The 18,058-nt window shown below is 39.1% G+C and overlaps 1 protein-coding gene across 5 annotated transcripts in view; it reads right to left on the bottom strand.

Moving 5' to 3' along the window:
* LOC134643004 (dystrobrevin beta-like) overlaps nucleotides 1-18,058 on the bottom strand; it is a 47,934-nt gene that overhangs the window by 24,423 nt on the left and 5,453 nt on the right. For 4 of the 5 annotated variants that reach the window (XM_063495163.1, XM_063495165.1, XM_063495166.1 and 1 more), the window contains exons 2-9: nucleotides 13,884-13,935; nucleotides 6,452-6,543; nucleotides 6,218-6,298; nucleotides 5,751-5,964; nucleotides 5,542-5,627; nucleotides 3,364-3,518; nucleotides 3,158-3,257; nucleotides 1,438-1,604 (exon numbers count right to left, since the gene is read on the bottom strand). In XM_063495163.1, the coding sequence (XP_063351233.1) occupies nucleotides 1,438-1,604; nucleotides 3,158-3,257; nucleotides 3,364-3,518; nucleotides 5,542-5,627; nucleotides 5,751-5,964; nucleotides 6,218-6,298; nucleotides 6,452-6,542 (894 nt within the window). In that variant the 5' untranslated portion in view covers nucleotide 6,543; nucleotides 13,884-13,935. The remainder of the gene's footprint in view (nucleotides 1-1,437; nucleotides 1,605-3,157; nucleotides 3,258-3,363; nucleotides 3,519-5,541; nucleotides 5,628-5,750; nucleotides 5,965-6,217; nucleotides 6,299-6,451; nucleotides 6,544-13,883; nucleotides 13,936-18,058) is intronic. The other variant, XM_063495164.1, reaches the window with a different exon arrangement.

The raw sequence follows: 18,058 nt of genomic DNA, 5'->3' as shown, positions 1-18,058 counted from the left end.
TTATCAGTGCCACCATCTCCAAACCCTACATCGGATCAAGTCTCACTACCACCTTGTAAACCTTTCCTTTTCTTTTCGCTGCTATTCTTCTGTCACAAATCAGCTCTGACACTCATGTTTTTACCCTGCCTGCACTTTTTCCTTCACCTCTCTTATGCACTGTCCATTTCTTTAGATGTTTGACCCCAGGTATTTAAACTCCTCAACCTTCACTATTTCTACTAATTGCACGTTCACCTTTGCACCTGTCTCGCTCTCATTCACACGTATTTCATTCCTCTTCTCTCCAAAGCATACCTCCACCTCTCCACCTGCTTCCTACTCTCACTACAGGTCAAAATGTTGTCTGCAAACATCATAGCCTGCAAACAACAAGGGGCTCAGAGTCGATAGCCAGTGTAGTCCACTCCCACCCTGAACCCATCTGTCCCTCCGGTCTCACCATGGTCTTGCTGTCCTCATCCATGTCCTGCATCACCCTCACATACCTCTCTGGCACTCCCGACTTCCTCACGTAGTACCATTTATTAACAATTTACATATTTAATAAATAATTGACAGGACACTGAGTGGTCTCGGTTACGATATGTCAATTATGATACACGATGGGTTCAAGCTCCAAAGAATACCAATGCACTAATGGACGCCACAATTAAATTCGCGACCACTGTGAATTTTAATGTTTTAAAATGCAATTGTTAAGTAGTTGTAGCCTCCAGTGTTATGTTGTTGTGGCAGGGGTGTGGTCTCTGGCTCTGCTGCAGTGGAGGGGTGGTACGGTAATCTCACAGGGTGGTGCCGGGAGGTCGGAGGGGACAGGTGAAAGGGATTGCAACTAATGAGCTCTCCCCCTTTTTAGTGTCTGGAGCCGGGAAGGAGTGGTGTGTGTGGTGTGGGAAGGCACTGGAAAGCTGGCTTCCCGGTTGAACACAAGGTGTCGAAGTAGTGGAAGACACTGTTTTTCAAAATAAAGGTGCTACGACTGACACTCAAACACTGTGTGGGTCCTGATCATTTCACAGTTGTTTTAAATATTTCTCAAGAGGGAAAAAAAACATAAATATAATGAAATACAATAATTTTGTATTTGTAGTCATTTGCAACTATTTTACAAATGATCTGTTTTTGAGTTGTTGTTTTTTTTAACTGTTGCTCAATAAATGAAATTATTCAATGAAATTAAATATTTTTGATAAATGTTTTTCAGCCAACTGTGGAAAACAAAGTACTTTTAGGCATTACTTATTATTACTTTTACAGTGCGCAAGGAAAGGAAACATCACATGAATTATAACTTGTTTTCATTCATTAGCTTTTGTGCGGTAATGGAAAGAAGTAAAAAAAAGTGTCCCAGTTGTACTACAAATGAGTCCAGATGCGCCTCCGCACAGCGAGAGCCCCCTGCTGTGATGGATGAGTAACCACTCCGTGACTCACCCAGGAAGAGTGCTCCTTCATCTGATGCTTGTTGCTGTGCGAGCCGCTGGTGTTGCCACGCCAGAAGCAGTTCTGGCAGAGCTGGTAACCGCGGCAACGGAGGCAGCGATAGCGGAAGCCCGTCATGCCGTTGCTCCGACAGTAAGAGCACGAGACGGGATGATAGACTGAGAGAGGGGAACAAAAAAAGCATGAGACATTGATAAAGAGAGAGCACACTGTACAGTGGTTTTTATTTTCATATAATCAGTTATTACCACAATAAAATCAATTTTACATCCAACCTGACTTTACAAAGAGTGCACAATATCTAAAGGCCCGATAAAAACATAAGGGATGACAAAGGGTTCTTTGCACAGTGGAGTCAGCCTCTATGTTTTTCTGTTCCCACGCACTGATGTGAATAACCAGCCAAATCTGTGGCTAATTAACTTTCTAGATACAGAACATTGATTGGTACTAACAAAATTACCCTTTGTTTTAACAAAAATACTGTTTCCACTTGAGGCAGGTAGCAGCACTTTTTAGCACAATTCTATTTTTAATTTGTAAAAACATCTGAGGAGAGATGAGGGTGAAGCAGGGGATGCATTTATCATAATTCTATATTTTTGGCTATTTCCCCTCCAGTATTTAGCTATCTTAGTTTGTTCACACCGTCAGGCAAAAGGTGAAACACGATGTAAACACAATGACTCAAAAGATTTGAATGAATTCTGATAAAACTGTGTCTAGAGTTGAGTGGAGTCATGTTAGGAATCCATTAGATTTCGTCTTACAACCACCAAACCCTTATAGCTTAGAAACTATGGTTCTTACAAATGTAGCGTTTATGGTCAACATATAGAAAGTAGCATATAAAGATTTGACCTCTTCTTCAAAGTCAATCGATTGATTTAAAGGTTAAAATGATAATAATGCTATACGGAGCTATTTAAACCTTTTTGACAACATATATTGTACTTTAAGAGGCTTGTAGTGCAGTAAAGGTACAGTACATATAGGGAATGACATATGGAGATTCTAAATATTAGGTTACTTTGGACCTCTAACCTCTTCTTCAGGGTCAAATAAGGTCAAATTCCATAAAATGTGTTTTTTAAATTATGCTTAAAAGTTGCCTACCTTTATTTATATTGGCACCATGTGTGAGATGATATACTGGTTTAAGGGGGACTCAAAATACCCCATTATCATTTGCATCTAAATATTATGTCACATATGACCTCTGACCTCACTTTTGCATTTCTGTAAAAGTCTTTCTTTCAAAATGAGCTCAAATCATTGTGTAATCATTATGTTTTTAAAGGAAGTATTATAAAGAGAAAGAGAATAATGTGCCTAGTTAGTTAAAAATATGCAGCAGAATAATATTATATAATAAGCTCAAGTGCTTCATTTCCAGTTACTTACAAATCAGTGCCTATTATCTATTTTATATATATATATATATATATATATATATATATATATATATGTATATATATATATATATATATATATATATATATATATATATATATATTTATAAAAACATGTGTCATGCCACCATTATCTGACTTTTACTGCACAACAAACCTCTTAAAGTATGTTTAAAAAGAGAAAATAAAATAAATATATGTAAAATTTAATGCTGTTCTGTTAAATGTAAATACTGCCCAGAGAGTAATAAACCAGGTCTGCTGTTTGAAAGTTTGCATTATATCGACAGTGTCTGTACCATGCTCCACATTGGCCAGGCGGTGCATCAGAGGCAGCCAAATGAGACACTGAGGAGGGTCAGCCACAATGTCCAGGAACATGTTGAGCATCACTCTCTTCTACAAAATAAGAGCAAGACTGTTTATGAACACAGAACCAACACAGAGGCTGTTTCATCCTTCAACCAGTTAAAATGAGTGTGTGTGTGTGTGTTTGTGTGTTTACCTGTTGGGGGAAGCAGGAGTGTGCTAAGGTTTGTGTGTAGCCAAAGGAAGGTCCTTCATATACGGCAGTGGGCAGCTTGAGAGACTCCCTCAGAAATTGATCAAACTTGGACAGTACCAATACACCATTGGGGTCAGATACCTGAGAAAACACATCTACACACACACGCGTGCACACAAACACACACAAAATGAAGAAGGCAGCTTAAAATACTACATGTCCAAACCCCAGTGCCCCCCTTAACCTTGACTTTAACCAGTAAGTGTGGCAGATTAAATCAGTGAGTGTCATAAAAGCCAGACTCTCTCAGCTGAGTTTTTGTTTAACTTTGGAGCTTTTTAATTTAATCTTAAATCTAATTTAATTTTTAAAGCATTTTTGAGACTTCAAAACTTCTTGAGTACAGGTGCACATGATATTTTCAGGGTTTTTTTTTTTTTCTTTTTTCTATTGTCCGCTCCATGTAATTCGAGTCTGTGACATGGACAATTTTCATAGTGTGAAGGTAAAATCGGTCATGGCTTCATTAAATTTACTAAAGTTCTTTAAAAAAATAAAATCAGCTGAGTTTGATTAGGTTAGCAGGTACATTTTTGGAAATTAGACTGACCCTAACGCAAGTGAAGGAAAGTAAGCATGAGCAAACAGCAGCACTGATATTTCTCGTCCACCAGGTGGCGCATATGCAACACATAAACAGAATAAAAGATTTCCTGTAAAACACAAATATAACTACATGTAAATAGTACCAAAGCTTGTACTAAAATGCTTTAGGCCACATCGAGGATATGCTTTTTACAACTTAAGTTTTCTGAAAAGTTAAGTGAACCATCCACTTAGCAAAAACAAGTGCAATCACCAGTCTGTGCACCCACAATACAAAGATGTACATCTGCATGAATTAACCACCTTACTTTGATGTGTTGTGACAGACCACAGGTAACACCTTTGTCAGTGATCCAGATCTCCAAGTTGGATAAAATTAACATTTTGGACAACCACTCTTATCATGCAATACTTGTTGGCACAAACTGATGCAGTTTTTTTTTTTTCCATTTTACCGTAAGAAACCTTTCCCACCCCTGTTTTAGGATTTCATCATAATATCAAAAACTCCAATTTATAAACAAAAAAAAGTATTGTGTTCCACTTTAACATGACTGTGTGCACCACAGCCTGAAGAAAACCTAGATAAAATTCATAATTTCAATCAGCAATCAGGTCGACCTCTCACAGTGAACATCATTTGCTACAATGACAGTTTGCAGCTGGAAATCAGATTAAAACGATCCAAATCATTCAGAAAGTAAATGTGCAGGGGATCGACTCTATATACTCTGCTGTTCCTCTTTTTTTAATCTTTGAATTCAGGTGTTTTCAGTCCCACTGCTGTAAGTGTATTAAAAAAAAGAGCTCATTAAATTTGAGCATGGTACTATAATAGGATGCCACTGTTGTAACAAACCTGTTTGTAATCCCTCCTCAAAGTGGCATTCTTGCAAAGTGAAAATGTTTAAGATCCACAGCACCTCAGTTATAAAGTGTCAAACCACTTGTGGTTTATGGTGCATAAAAGTAACCAAGGCTCTCCCGACTCTGCAGAGCTCCAAACCTCCTCTGTCATTAACATCAGCACAGAAACTGTGCACCAGGAGCTTCATGGTATGGGTCACCATGGCCAAACACACAGTTCCACTGTACAAACTGGCAGATTAAACCACAATAAGTGATCAGGTTTATGCAGAGCAGATGTACCCTTTATCCATCAATATCACATCTGTGTTCTGATTCGTTTATTTCAAGTTTTCTTTCTCATATTGCTCTGCCTCTCTTTCCCTCAGTCTCTATTTTACAGGGTTTTTTTTTTTTTAATTTTTTGTATAGTTTGAATTTTTATTTGTTCGCTTGTTTTAATATGTCAGTGACTTCCCCCCACGGTTTTCTAGGTTTTCATGTCATGGGCTGTACAAAAGAAACTGAGTTGACTCATATGTAGCACATGGCAGGAAATAGCAAGCACACTGAGTGACGTTCACACTACTATAAATACTGTGGTTTAAGCAAACACGCATGTGCTCCTCAGTCACTAACAATAAACACACCAAACTATTACTGCAGATTGGGGTAATAATTATGATAATGATTCGTGTCTGTTGTGATGTATCGACTGGTACTCACAGCGGAGTTTATCCACCAGCTTCCCTCCACACAGAGTGGCCAGCATCGCCTTTACAGAGAAAACTGTCAGACGGCTGTCCGGCTCACTGTGGCACAAACAAAAACACGTGTGATGACATTTGTGAAACTATGACAAAGACACACTCATTTAAAGGCAACAACAGGATGTGGAGGGCCACATCTCACTGTTGCCACTTCCTAATCATTACCACTCGATGGCAGCCAGTAAGAACTCGACCAGCAGGACGGTGCTCTGCTGCGGGTTGATGGTGTGTGTGGTGGGCAGGCGTTTGCTGAGCTGGTTGAACAGAGAGGACACGAGGTTCTCCAGTCTGGTCACAGAGATGCCAGCATTCAGCTCTACTGCGTTTAGACCAGCATCCCGCACCGCTTCGATCACATTGTAAATGTCAATGAGATGCACTGGAAGAAGAGGAAGGAAGTCAAAATATTTAAATTCTTTTTAACTTTAAGAATCTTATCGTTTGATAGGTGTTGAAAGATGTGCAATGCTTCACTATTTACAATAAAAAGTAAGATTTGATCAAATTTTTCTGCACTCATTTTATCATTATGTCACAATGTAAAAATTTTCCCTTTTACGTCAGCCTAAACTGACACATGATTATTTTAATAACGCATCTTTCTGTTGTAAACGAGGCCAGTTCTGACTCACAGTTGCATCTCTTCTGTATAAATCTGAGCTTGCAGGCTGTTCGATATGTTGACAGACAAATGGCATCAAAGTTCTGCTCCCCTGTCGAAGAAGAAACACAGCATCAGTAAATAGCTCTCCTCAGTCTCAGTGCGACTAGTGTGATCTATTTAAGAAGATATATTTATTTTTGAGGAAGCGTTGACATGGTTGAAGAAACATTTAGGGGTTAAACGAAGGCTCAAACTTGCTCACCGAGCTCCAGGAAAATCCGCCTCTCCTCTGCTTGCGCCGTCGCTGGAGCTCTCCTCTCTCTGTCTCTCTGCCCCCCCTCCTCCATCACCATCCTGCACAATACACACAAAACATCGCAATAAATGCTCAGTACACAACAAGGGTTATAAAGGGTTTAAGTTTTAAACAACATAGAGCTACAAAACCGGGTAACTCACAAGAAAAACTAGATAATTAGCTAAAAGAAAATCTACACGAATAGCTAATGAGGCTTGTTTCTGCTACTGAAAAAAGAAAAAAAAAAAACCACACATTTTGCCATCTGCAAGTCAAAATCTCAACTTGACAACTCCAAATAAATTAATTGCCCAATTTTTAGTTATTTTCCCTGAAGCTTGATTTAGTAAGTAAATTTTAGTAAAAACTGATTTAATATTCTGAAATTTTGACAGACTGCAAAGAAAATATTTATTTTCAGTGGACTTCTGGCCAGGTGTTTCTGCTATTCATGCCCTGGAGTATTTCAAATAAATAATCTGACAATATATCTTAATATATGGTAAAGACCCAGAAGTTTGTGCAACTATTGAGCTTATTAATAGCCCGTCAATAATACACAGATATCTTTGTCAATGTAATGCACCTGTACATGTTTAACATACATGTTTAACATATACAGGTGATGCTGACATCACGGTGTCTTGCAAAAACATGAATGGGCGGATTTTTAAGAACCATTTCTAAAGATCATAACATAGCGTCGTTACACTCTGTGCACCAATTATCTCTTTTTTTTAAAAGATCATGTTGATACATTTAATGGACTTAAAAACTAAATTAATTTAAATGAATTGCTACAGTGTATCAGAGTGCTCTCAAAGCTCTTATTTCTGATTTCCATCGATGTTCTTTCTTCTGGGTTTTGAGTTTATGTGAATTGGTTTGAACGCCGCACATTTCTATATATGGTCTTCACAGAAAAACATTAAAAAAACAACATCATCATCATCAGGGTTCTTTTTTGTATTAGACCTGTTGGAAAACCGACTAAGTCTACAGGAAACAACTGGTTTAATATAACGAAATACTGTAACTTTACTGTGTACACATGCAGACTCATGCAGACACTCCCAGCTGCAAACAAAAACTAGAGCCAGACAGTCAAGTTCAGGGCCACCAGAGGATGAGCTGAGAGCTCGGTAAATAAACTTAATAACGAGAGCAGCTGATGAAACCTGAGCTGTAGGCTGGCACTGAACAAGGACAATTAAACAAGGATTAAACAAGGATACAGAGGGAAGAGCGAGGAGGAGAGGGAAAGAAAGAAACAAAGAAATTAAACAAAAAGAACAAAAGACATGAGGACGTAAAAAGGAAATAAAATAAGGTTAAAGAAAGAAGTTGTCAGGTAACAAAAAAATCACCAGAGGACAGGGTCACCATGGCAACAGTTACACTACACCACAAAAGTGAATCACACACAAATATTTGCATTCCTTGTTCAAATGTGCCACACACACACACACACACACACACACACACACACACACATTCCAGAGAGGATTTGAAAGCTTCCCAGGAGACTTCATGCTTCATTCAGACAAAAGAAGGATCCCTCCTTCCAGTTAGTCTCTCACACACACACATTTACATGTTTATGCAGCAGTTAAAACTTGCTGTTTCAGTGCTACTTCTGTCTCACACAGACTCTGATACAGGCTGATATAAGTTAGTCAAGTATATGTGTAACTTGCAGCCCTTGTAAGACACTGCCGTCTTTACAAGTCTGTTAAAGTGACAACATTCTGTCATATAGTGTTTGAGTGATACCAAACATTTCAGCTAATGAGGTCAGAGCTTTCACAAGTAATCCCCATGAGCCAAAAGCTGCTCTAAACCCTCCTTTTCTCTGCTCTTAGCTGTGTATGAGGTGAGTGAGAGGGCATAACCTTTAATAGGGTTATCTCAGATTCACAGAAACCACACCCACCTGCTGATCAAACCTTCTGTTTACAAGGTGCAACCAATCAGAAGGAAGTTTTCCAAAAGGGAAGATGATCTTAAAAAAAAAAAAAAAAAAAAAAGAGGTGCTAGTGTAAGATAAATAAAAAATTACTTTCAAACTGTGAGTCATGCAAAACTACTCAAGCAGATTAAAAAAACAGAACAAAAATGAAAATAGGCAGAACCGTTCCTCGCTCCTATCTCTACTAATTCGGGACACCAAAACTGGGGCTGGCCCTCTTTGTGGTGTTGACAAATTTTTAAAGCATTTTAGTGCAATGTCTATGGGCTCACACAATGACCATACCCTGGATAATCATCCTTAGTCACAGGGGGTCACCAAATCAGGTAGCTCTGCATGTTTGAGTTGGCAGATTTTTAATACCAGATACATTTCCTGACCCAACCCCAAAGAGTCCCAGGATCAAACTAGGGGTCTTACGGTTGTTACACCATACTGTAAACCACTACACTCTGTAACCACTTCATTAATACGACCTAAAACTAGTGACAAAGCCCACAACTCGTGAGGAAATTATTTACGAGGGCCTGAGAGTGAGGAACCTAAAGGCTTTTTTTACCCTGTAAACTTCTATACAAACAGACCTATTTTTCTCTGCAACCATAGCAGTCGCCCCCTGCTGGCCATTAAAAAGAATGCAGGTTTTAAGGGACCGCATTATATATGCAAATATTCAGAATGTGGCTTCCCCCTCCCTGGATAATGTAAGAAGGAAATGGGAGGAAGAATTGGGGTTGGACATTTCAGAGGTTGACTGGGGAGGGGCAGTAGATCTAGTACACTCTGCTTCTGTATGTGTGAGACACGGATTGATACAGTTCAAGGTGTTACACAGACTCCACTTGTCAAGGGAGAAACTGGCAAGAATGTACCGGGGGGCCGATCCGACTTGCCCCAGATGTAAACAGGTGCCAGCCAACTTATGCCACATGTTCTGGTCTTGTCCCAGGCTGAAAGACTTTTGGGCTAACATTTTTAGAACATTCTCATTCATTCATAATAAAGATATGGAACCGATGCCTCTGACAGCCATCTTTGGTGTGGCACCGAAGGAAACTCAACTTACAGCCTCTCAGAGGAAGGCAATAGCATTCACCTCATTGTTGGCTAGGAGACTGATTCTATTCAACTGGATAAAGGCAACACCGCCATCCCATAAACGCTGGGTGGAAGAGGTGATGGCACACCTCAAATTAGAACATCTCAGATTTACTATACACGGCAACACCAAGAAATTTTTTAAGGTCTGGCAGCCTTTCATTTCCTATTTTGAAGATGAGTTTCCGTCTACTCCATAACTGGCAACTTTTTACCCCCCCCCCCCTTTTTTTTTTTTTTCTGTCTGGGTATAGTTTTGTCTTACACTGTGTTGTAGGACTTGAGTTCGAGCTTTTCTGTATGAATGATATGTAGGGATGGGTACCGGTGTCCGGTGCCATGATGGCACCGGTTCTGACATAAACGGTAGTAACCAGACCGAAAAGCAGCGCACATTTCGGTGCTTTATTTCGGTGCTTTTTTTTTCTGAGCCAATTCTAGCCAATCATTTTACGTTTCCGAGGATAGTAGGTGGGTCCAGGTACGTACGTTCTTTTAGAGCAGAGCTACAGATTAAAAATGCCCAAGGCGAAGCGGTCAAAGTCTGGCTGTACTTCACAGCAAAAGATGCAAACTCAGCAGCCTGCAACAAGTGCTTTAAGCTGGTACTGTGATACTGTCAAAGGAGGTAACACCTCAAATCCGATGAAACACCTGGCGACGCATAGCAGGTTTTTTTTAAAGCCGAGAAATGCGCCGTGTTTGATAGCTTGCTGTGAGACCTCACACCATGCACATCTACTGCAGGTGTGGTGCCTGTTGTCGGACCCGGAGTTAGCAACATCCCCCAAAAACCCGAAGAGTAGAGTCCTGGCCCCTAGCCCTGCCAGTGTAGCAGAAATGATGAGGATGATGATGGCAGCAGCAGCCGTTCTTCTCTGGGTGAGTGACTTAATGTTGTTCGTGTGTAATTTACGTTGAGTAGGCTAACCATGTTATTACATTAATGCACGTAAGGTGAACTAGCAAACACCGTTGTAGTTACATGCGGCTGTCTTCTTGTTTGACGGTAGATACTCCCTTCACCCTGGCCAAAAAGGCTAAAATGACCAAAGAAAAAGTGGAAAACAGTTAAACATGAGAGGTTTTTGGACAAAGTTTGTGTTTTTTCCATTGTTTAAGCACTGCTTCCAGCCAAAAGTGATACCATATATGCCCTATAGCTGCAGAAAAGGCTAACATTGTTATCTTTTTACAAAAAAAAAAACAAACCCCAGCTGAACATGAGAGGTTTTTGGACCAATTTTGTGTTCTCCATTCTTTAAGCACCGGTTTGAGCACTGCTTAAGCACCGGCACCGTTTCAAAAGTACCGGTTTGGCACCGGTATCGGATAAAACCTAAACGATACCCATCCCTAATGATATGCTTTTTGAAAACTCAATAAAAACACTCTGATTATTATTAAGGGACCGCATTAGCTTCAGACTCTGTGGCTACATCCCTTTTTACAAATTTTATAAAGTCAATGGATGCATGCGACACCAGAGTGTAGTTTGTGGAGATCACATGGTCCCAGAACAAACAGATGAAGCTATCAAACGTGTTCAGTTAAATCTGGAAAATCACAAATAAATGCATTAACAAGCTGCCTCATGCCTTCACCTGATTTTGGGCCTGAGGAGCCATTTAAAGTAAGCAACTTTGTTTTGGCATCTGTTCCCACTTTGATAGAAAGAGGGTAGATCTTTTTAATTTTGTTTACTACTGCATGACAAATACACTAAATCCCCAGGTGGTCCAACTGTGTATTTTGTCCAACCAAGAGTGAAATTACAAAGTTATTTAGTATCCAATCACATGTAAGAATGTGCGACCATTAAATTTTAAGCATCTCTGCTTGTAAAATGACTGTTAATTGACTCTCAAAGTAGCATATGTTTAATTAACCTCTTAATTTACCTCAGAAATATCTTTAGCTTCCAATATCCAAGGGCAAGGCGCCTGAATCGGTGGCTGTTGAGGGTAAATTAAAAGTTTAATGACTTCACTGAACAGATTTTTTTTTCCACTGGTCACAGGCATGAGCCAAAAACAGAACTGTTACTGTTTCCAAAAGTCTCACCAGCTCCTCAGTTACCACAGTGGACTCTCCTGGTGAGTAAACTGTTATTTCCAGCCTGGCCTTGGTGATAACTACACCCTGTCTGTCTGTCTGTCTGCATGTATAAAGCTGACACAGAGGAACATTTGGTCTGTGAGCTGTGCTTCCTAATTTAACTCTAAAACCTTTAAATCATCATAGATATAATTATGCTTCCCGCAATTAACCAAAACTATGCAAAAAAAAAAAAGGATAAAAATAGCTTAGCTGTTGTTTTCCTAATCACTAGTTCAGAGTACAAAGTTAAGTCACAGGGAATCCGTTCAGATTTGTTTAAAACGAAACTCTGATATCAAACAAACTTTCAACCAGGTCACTGAACTCGTGTACTCGCAGCTGCCTAAATAAGCCCGACATCGTAAAATAAAGGCTGAATTAAATACAGTAGGCTGGTGGGTGAAACAGTTCCAGCACTATTTGTGTCAGGACCCCTTTAGTCAAAACAGGACTGCTATTTCCACCTGCAATGATTTATATTTCATGGCATGGCTCTGTTCTCGGTCCTTCCCACCCTTCTATGTGCATGCATGTGGAGAGTAGCAGCATCAGTAACAGAAACTATGACATTGCTTCAGTCAGAAATAGCATGAAATGGAGGTCACAGGTCACCTCTGCCTTAAAGGGGAACTATTATGCTTTTCTTCATTTTCTGTCAGCCAATATTATTATTACAGAAGCATTATTCTAAACAGTGACTCGTGCAAAGCTACTGAAGTGCTAATTTATGGGCCAACACTATCAGATTCAGTTGTGAGAGGTGTGGTGGAAGATAGAGGATCCAAATGCAGTGGTAGGCAGAGGTTGAACCAAAAGTTAAGTCTCTATTGCTTAAAATGAACAACTGACAGTCCAGAAAAAAAGAGGCACTAGGAAGCACTGGGAAAAACAGTAGGAACAGCACAGCTAAGTGGGACAACTTGAAAAAGGGCCAGTGGAAACGATCACAACAAATACACAAGGTGATGAGGGAAGAGGAAACAAGAGGGGAACACGGCTAAAGCTAATCACAGAAAAATCAGACAAGGGAAGTAAACAAAATGGCAAGATAAAACAGGAAATAAACAAACAAGTGGAACATCACAGAGACTTGACACAAAAGGTTGAACACGAGGGAAAATGTAATATACAAAACTAGGGACCAAAAACAAAGAAGCTAAAGTCATGGTGGATTACTGCTGAAGTGGTTTGTTTGCAAAATAAAAGTGTCTTTACAGTAAATACCTGTATTACTGATTTGTAAAGCTAAGTGTTGGCTAACAGAGTAGGGGCTCTCATTACCTTACTTTGTATACTTGAACTCCTAAAGTACAGGGGGCGAGAACTTAAAAGAGAAGAGACCTGGAGAGTATTTACAGCTGCTCCTTTTCTGTGTGGGTGGAGATGCACATTGGTGTTGCACCCTGGTGTTTTATTAGCGCTAACATTTGCTGAGCTTTATGGAAACAAACACATTACTCTGAGCACACACTCTGTATCCTGGTGGTGAGGTATGTTGCTAGGACTCTGATGACCCAAAGAAGAAATACTCACTACTGTCAGGCTTCATAGACATGGCACAGACAGTCCCAAAAGGGAGCCTTGCTCAGTGCAGGGATCAAACTGCTTACAGCGTCTACCTCCTCAGCCCTGACAGTATAGGAGTAAATAACATAGAATAGTCCCAGAAGTCAAGTAATATTCCTGCAGAACCCCATCGAACCTTACAACATTTTAAATTTACCTCATAATTCTTATGACACCATCAGTTTTGGTTTGCTTGAGACCTCTCTCTTATTATCCTTGATTTTATCATCAACAAACCTGATGTTTTCCCGCTAACAAAGACCTGGTTAAATTCTGATGACAATTCCACTGAGGACCAAAGTTGATTGGTTCTTTTGACATGACATCGCTATTGCCATTTAAATCCCTCTTAAACACATATTTTTATCATTTCCATATCCTTTTATAATTTTTTTTAATCTTTTTCTTTTAATTATGTTATTTTTGCTTTTTATTCAATGTTTTACATTTTTAATGTTATTTTCATTAATTTTATTCCTATTTCCTTTTTTAATCGCCTCTTAAGTGTTTATTTTCCTGTTTGTTTCCTGCTTTCTTCTAAAGCACTTTGTTTTGAAAGGTGGAATAAAGATGAACTTCATTACTATTATCACCATTATATGAGTTTGTGTGTGTGTGTGTGTGTGTGTGTGTGTGTGTGTGTGTGTGTGTGTGCGGTCATACCTCTCTGTGTCAGGGGGGTCACACAGGACAGAGGAGTCTCAATAAAGGTCGTCTAGCAGAGAGACAGAGACAAGAGAAAGGCAGTTTGAGTGTTTCCAGCCTTTCAAAGACTCTTTGGGGACTCACCACACCTCGAGATCCCTACACATTAGTTGGAGACCCGCACACATGTTTATACTCATCTACAATCACTCTTTGGTCAATTTAGTTTGTGATTTGAGTTTTGACAGTGCTACTCATCAGCCTCCCACCTATGGATTTCAAAATCCTATGCCGCCTTGTTCTCAAGTTATCGCATTCACAAACATCCACACTGCCTACCCAGGTGGCTGATGACAATACCCCATCAGCCCTTTTACAGCTGTGGGGTAATAAAACTTTTCTTAGCTTTTCATTGTTTTTTTTAGTCCAAATGAACGGCACCTTCCGCAGCTTATATACCAGTGGACAATCTCCATGCTCTTATGCTGGAAGTTTATTGCCCACTTACGAGCTAACTGTAGCCCCTCATGTCTTGTGTTTCATAACTGCTGTGCGGTCACTTTTCTTTTCTACCATTCAGGTGATTGAGACCTGGCTCAAAACTCACCTCTGGGTAGGAAAGTGCAATTTGTCCACATATAACTTTAGCAGCGTGTTTAAAGCAGCGGTTTAAATTACTATTAAGTCCACACATTTCTCTGTTATTTGATTAAGAAAAACAGATTTCATGACTTTGGCCAACTCTCTAACCAGAACCTGCAGCAGGTGGAAAACTGGTTAATGACTACAGAGCTAAACAACGACTACAGAGTCCATCCCTGGCATGAGAAACTCAGTGTGGGAGCTGATTACAGTGCTCTGGTATTTAATTGTCACAATTCCAGAGTAGATACTTATTAAGCTAACTGAATGGTACAGTGTCCTCCACAACAATGCTTCCACCACAAATACAGCCCAAATCTGAGCGAAACACTGATTAGAGCAGAGGTAGGCAGATTTTTCTTTTCACAGAGGGCCAGACTGAGAAAAAGTTGGCAAAGGGCGGAAAAGAAACTTGTTAAAATACATGAATTTTGGTACACATGACAGACTGTTTTAAAGTAAGTCTTAGTAAATAGTTAATTCATTATTATTCATCTCTGGCTCTCCTCCACAATGTCCTGTTTCCTACCTGTCAAGCCCAGAGATCACCACCCTCCCTGAGCCTGGTTCTGCTAGAGGTTTCTTCCTGTTAAAAGGGAGTTTTTCCTTCCCACTTTCACCAAGTGCTTGCTCGTAGGAGGACGTCTGATTGTTGGGGTTTTCTCTCTAATATTATTATAGGGTCTTTACAATACAAAGCAAGTTGAGGCAACTGTTGTTGTGATTTGGTGCTATATAAATAAAATTATATTCTGGGTCTTTGTTCTAAAAACCAAGAACTTTGCATTAGAAAAGGTTAATTTTCCTGTGTCAGTCTGGTGCACAGTCAGCCCTTAATAAAATGACTGAATAAAACATAAGCATTTACAGACTGAAGTGATTAACAAATAAACGGTCATATTTATGGATACGAATGCACCAAAAACTGTGTTTACTTGTACAGTTAACTCAAACTTTTAATATCGTCACAGAACAGACCTGCACCACTGCATGAGGGAAAGCCCGGCCAAAGTTTTAGCCATTGTGAAGTGTATGTTTTCATCTTCTTTTTCATTGATCTATTTAATACTGGACAAGTTCTATGCTCTTATTTTGAAAGTTTAGAAACTTAATGAAGAGACAGCTGATGCTTTCTCTGTTATTTATAATCACAAAGTATATATCAGTAAGTATTATTATTCTATTTAATAACTTGTTGGTGTGTGGCTCTTTTGGTGCACACATGCACACGACATTCGCTGCAGGATTTGGGGAAATTTTAGGGAACTGATTAGTTTTCCTTTGTCCCTTTCCTTGTATTTTACCCATGTATAGATTAAACCATACTTTTTCATTTCTCATGTTGCTGATCTGCATACTGAATTTATAAAACTCAGACTCGACACTAAATTAATACCATACTCTCTTCCATATTCTCTAAGAGCTGGAAACAAAGCATCATTATTTTTGACTGACGCGCTCCATTCCTTTGTTAAAAGCAACAGTACATGCTGAGTGTTTCTGCACCAGATAATCTAGTGTTTTATAGACAAATATAAGAAAAGACAGCAAAAACCGAACAGCTGCCAAGTGCCAACAAAACATAACTATAATGACAGGCTCTCAACAGCAGCAGAGTCAGCAATCCACCCACAACAAAGAATATTATTCCTCTGGTCCTTCATGCCCCACCACTGGCTCCCACAAAAAAACACTGCCCCACAAATATTGTCCAATAAAACTCTAAAAGAAATATGGGATAGTTTTGCATTTTTCTTTTCTCAGCTGCATAATTTTAAACAAATAAGTGAGAATGCAGGGAAAACAGTTTAAGGCAAGTTTCACACAGGATTTTAAATCTTTCTCCACAAATGTAGATGGTCTGAACTGCAGTCGTAGCAGTAATCAGCTATTAGTTGTGTATGTGAACTCTGAATGCTATACATGTTGCTGTAAACCTCTTATTTTGGTTGTTTTAAGCACTTTCTTAACGAACTCTATACAACATTCACTGTATATAGTTTTACAGTGGTGGATTCTAATATACAACATAGGAAAAGCGTAAAATAAGACTGGTGTATTTGCAAGTAGTCTCTGTGAATAAAAAGCTCAGATTTCAGCTCCTGTATGATGTGAGTGGATTTCCCAAATATGGTCATTTAAGACAAACAGCTCTGGCTGTGCCCACAGAAGCTCCACCCACCTGACTACTGTGTCCCATCTATGGAAGCTTGCATATATAATGATAAAATAAAAATAATAATAATAACCATCCTTAAGTCCACATTTCGAAAGTTATATCTCAAAATTTGAACTTAGTTATCTCAGTTTGAGATAAACAGTCAGTAAGTCAAAATTTTGAGATACTCGAGCTGAAATTTTGAGATGGCAGTATTTTATCTTCAATGGCAGAAGCAAGCATCCAAACTTATCAGAAGGCATAAAAAAAAACAAAAAAAAAAACAATCACAGTGACTTGCTGTCTGTTAGGAGCCATCCATTTGTTTTTGTCCTTATCGTTCGTCCAATCAGATAAACTTTCATGATTAAATTTTATATTTTAATGAAAAGCCACAGACTGTATAGAAAATCGGGGAACCAGCATTCTTCTTAATGCACAGTATGGTGCAAAGTCTTATGATTGCAAAGACTTCCACTTAAAAATCTATTTTAAGTCCATTTTGCAAATTATGGTCATTTACTAAGTCATAAAGGAGGAGTACCATGTCAACTTTATTTATAAAGCACTGGAAAAATGGCATATGCAGATAAGGATAAACACTGTACAACACATAATTTATACAATGAAAACAACTTTAAAAAACAAAACAATTATAATTAAAAACAGTAGGATTATCTTCTCATGCTGGGTCAAAGGCCAAAAAGTATAAAGGCGCTTTAAGATTCATTTTAAAAATGGACAATGTAGGTGCCTGTCTAACGTACTAGGCAATTTATTCCATAATCTAGGGGCAACAATGAGCTTTCTCTGAGCTTTATTTAGATTTCTGTATATGCAAGAATAACTTTTCAGACAATTTAGCAGCTCGGACAGGAGTTTAAGTAAAACAGCTCAGAGAAGAAGACTGGGGCAAGACCATTTAAAGATAAAAAACAAAAACAAGAACTTCACAAGGACATGCAGCAGCATTTTCAATCAGCTGGAGACGTGAGATGAAAGACTGGCTAACTCTGAAAGAAACTGACCAACAACTTGTCAGTCACAAGATATTAGCCAATGAGCATGCACAGACAGATCCACCCCTCGCTCATCACATCTGGTGTCAAAACACTCTGGGAGCTAAAAGCTTTGAGCTTCATAACCAATGGGTAACTTCATCCATCTTTTGTACCGCCTACGAGGCTGCCTGTGTCTTGTTTATAATGTTAGCAGAGTAAATAACCAAAACAAATATAACATCAGAATTAGCATTTTAAAAATCGATACATGCTAAGAACTTTGCACTCGATGCATCTTTAGTGTGCCACGTATGTTGTCATAGCGTGAAAACTGGGCGCTGCACCAGTGCTGACCACCCAGCCAGTGCACCTGTTCATTAACAGCTACCCCA

This window comes from Pelmatolapia mariae, linkage group LG15, assembly GCF_036321145.2.
Source record: "Pelmatolapia mariae isolate MD_Pm_ZW linkage group LG15, Pm_UMD_F_2, whole genome shotgun sequence".
Taxonomy (NCBI): Eukaryota; Metazoa; Chordata; class Actinopteri; order Cichliformes; family Cichlidae; genus Pelmatolapia; species Pelmatolapia mariae.
The sequence above is the reverse complement of the archived record's forward strand: the minus strand, read 5'-3'. Positions and strand labels throughout refer to the sequence as shown.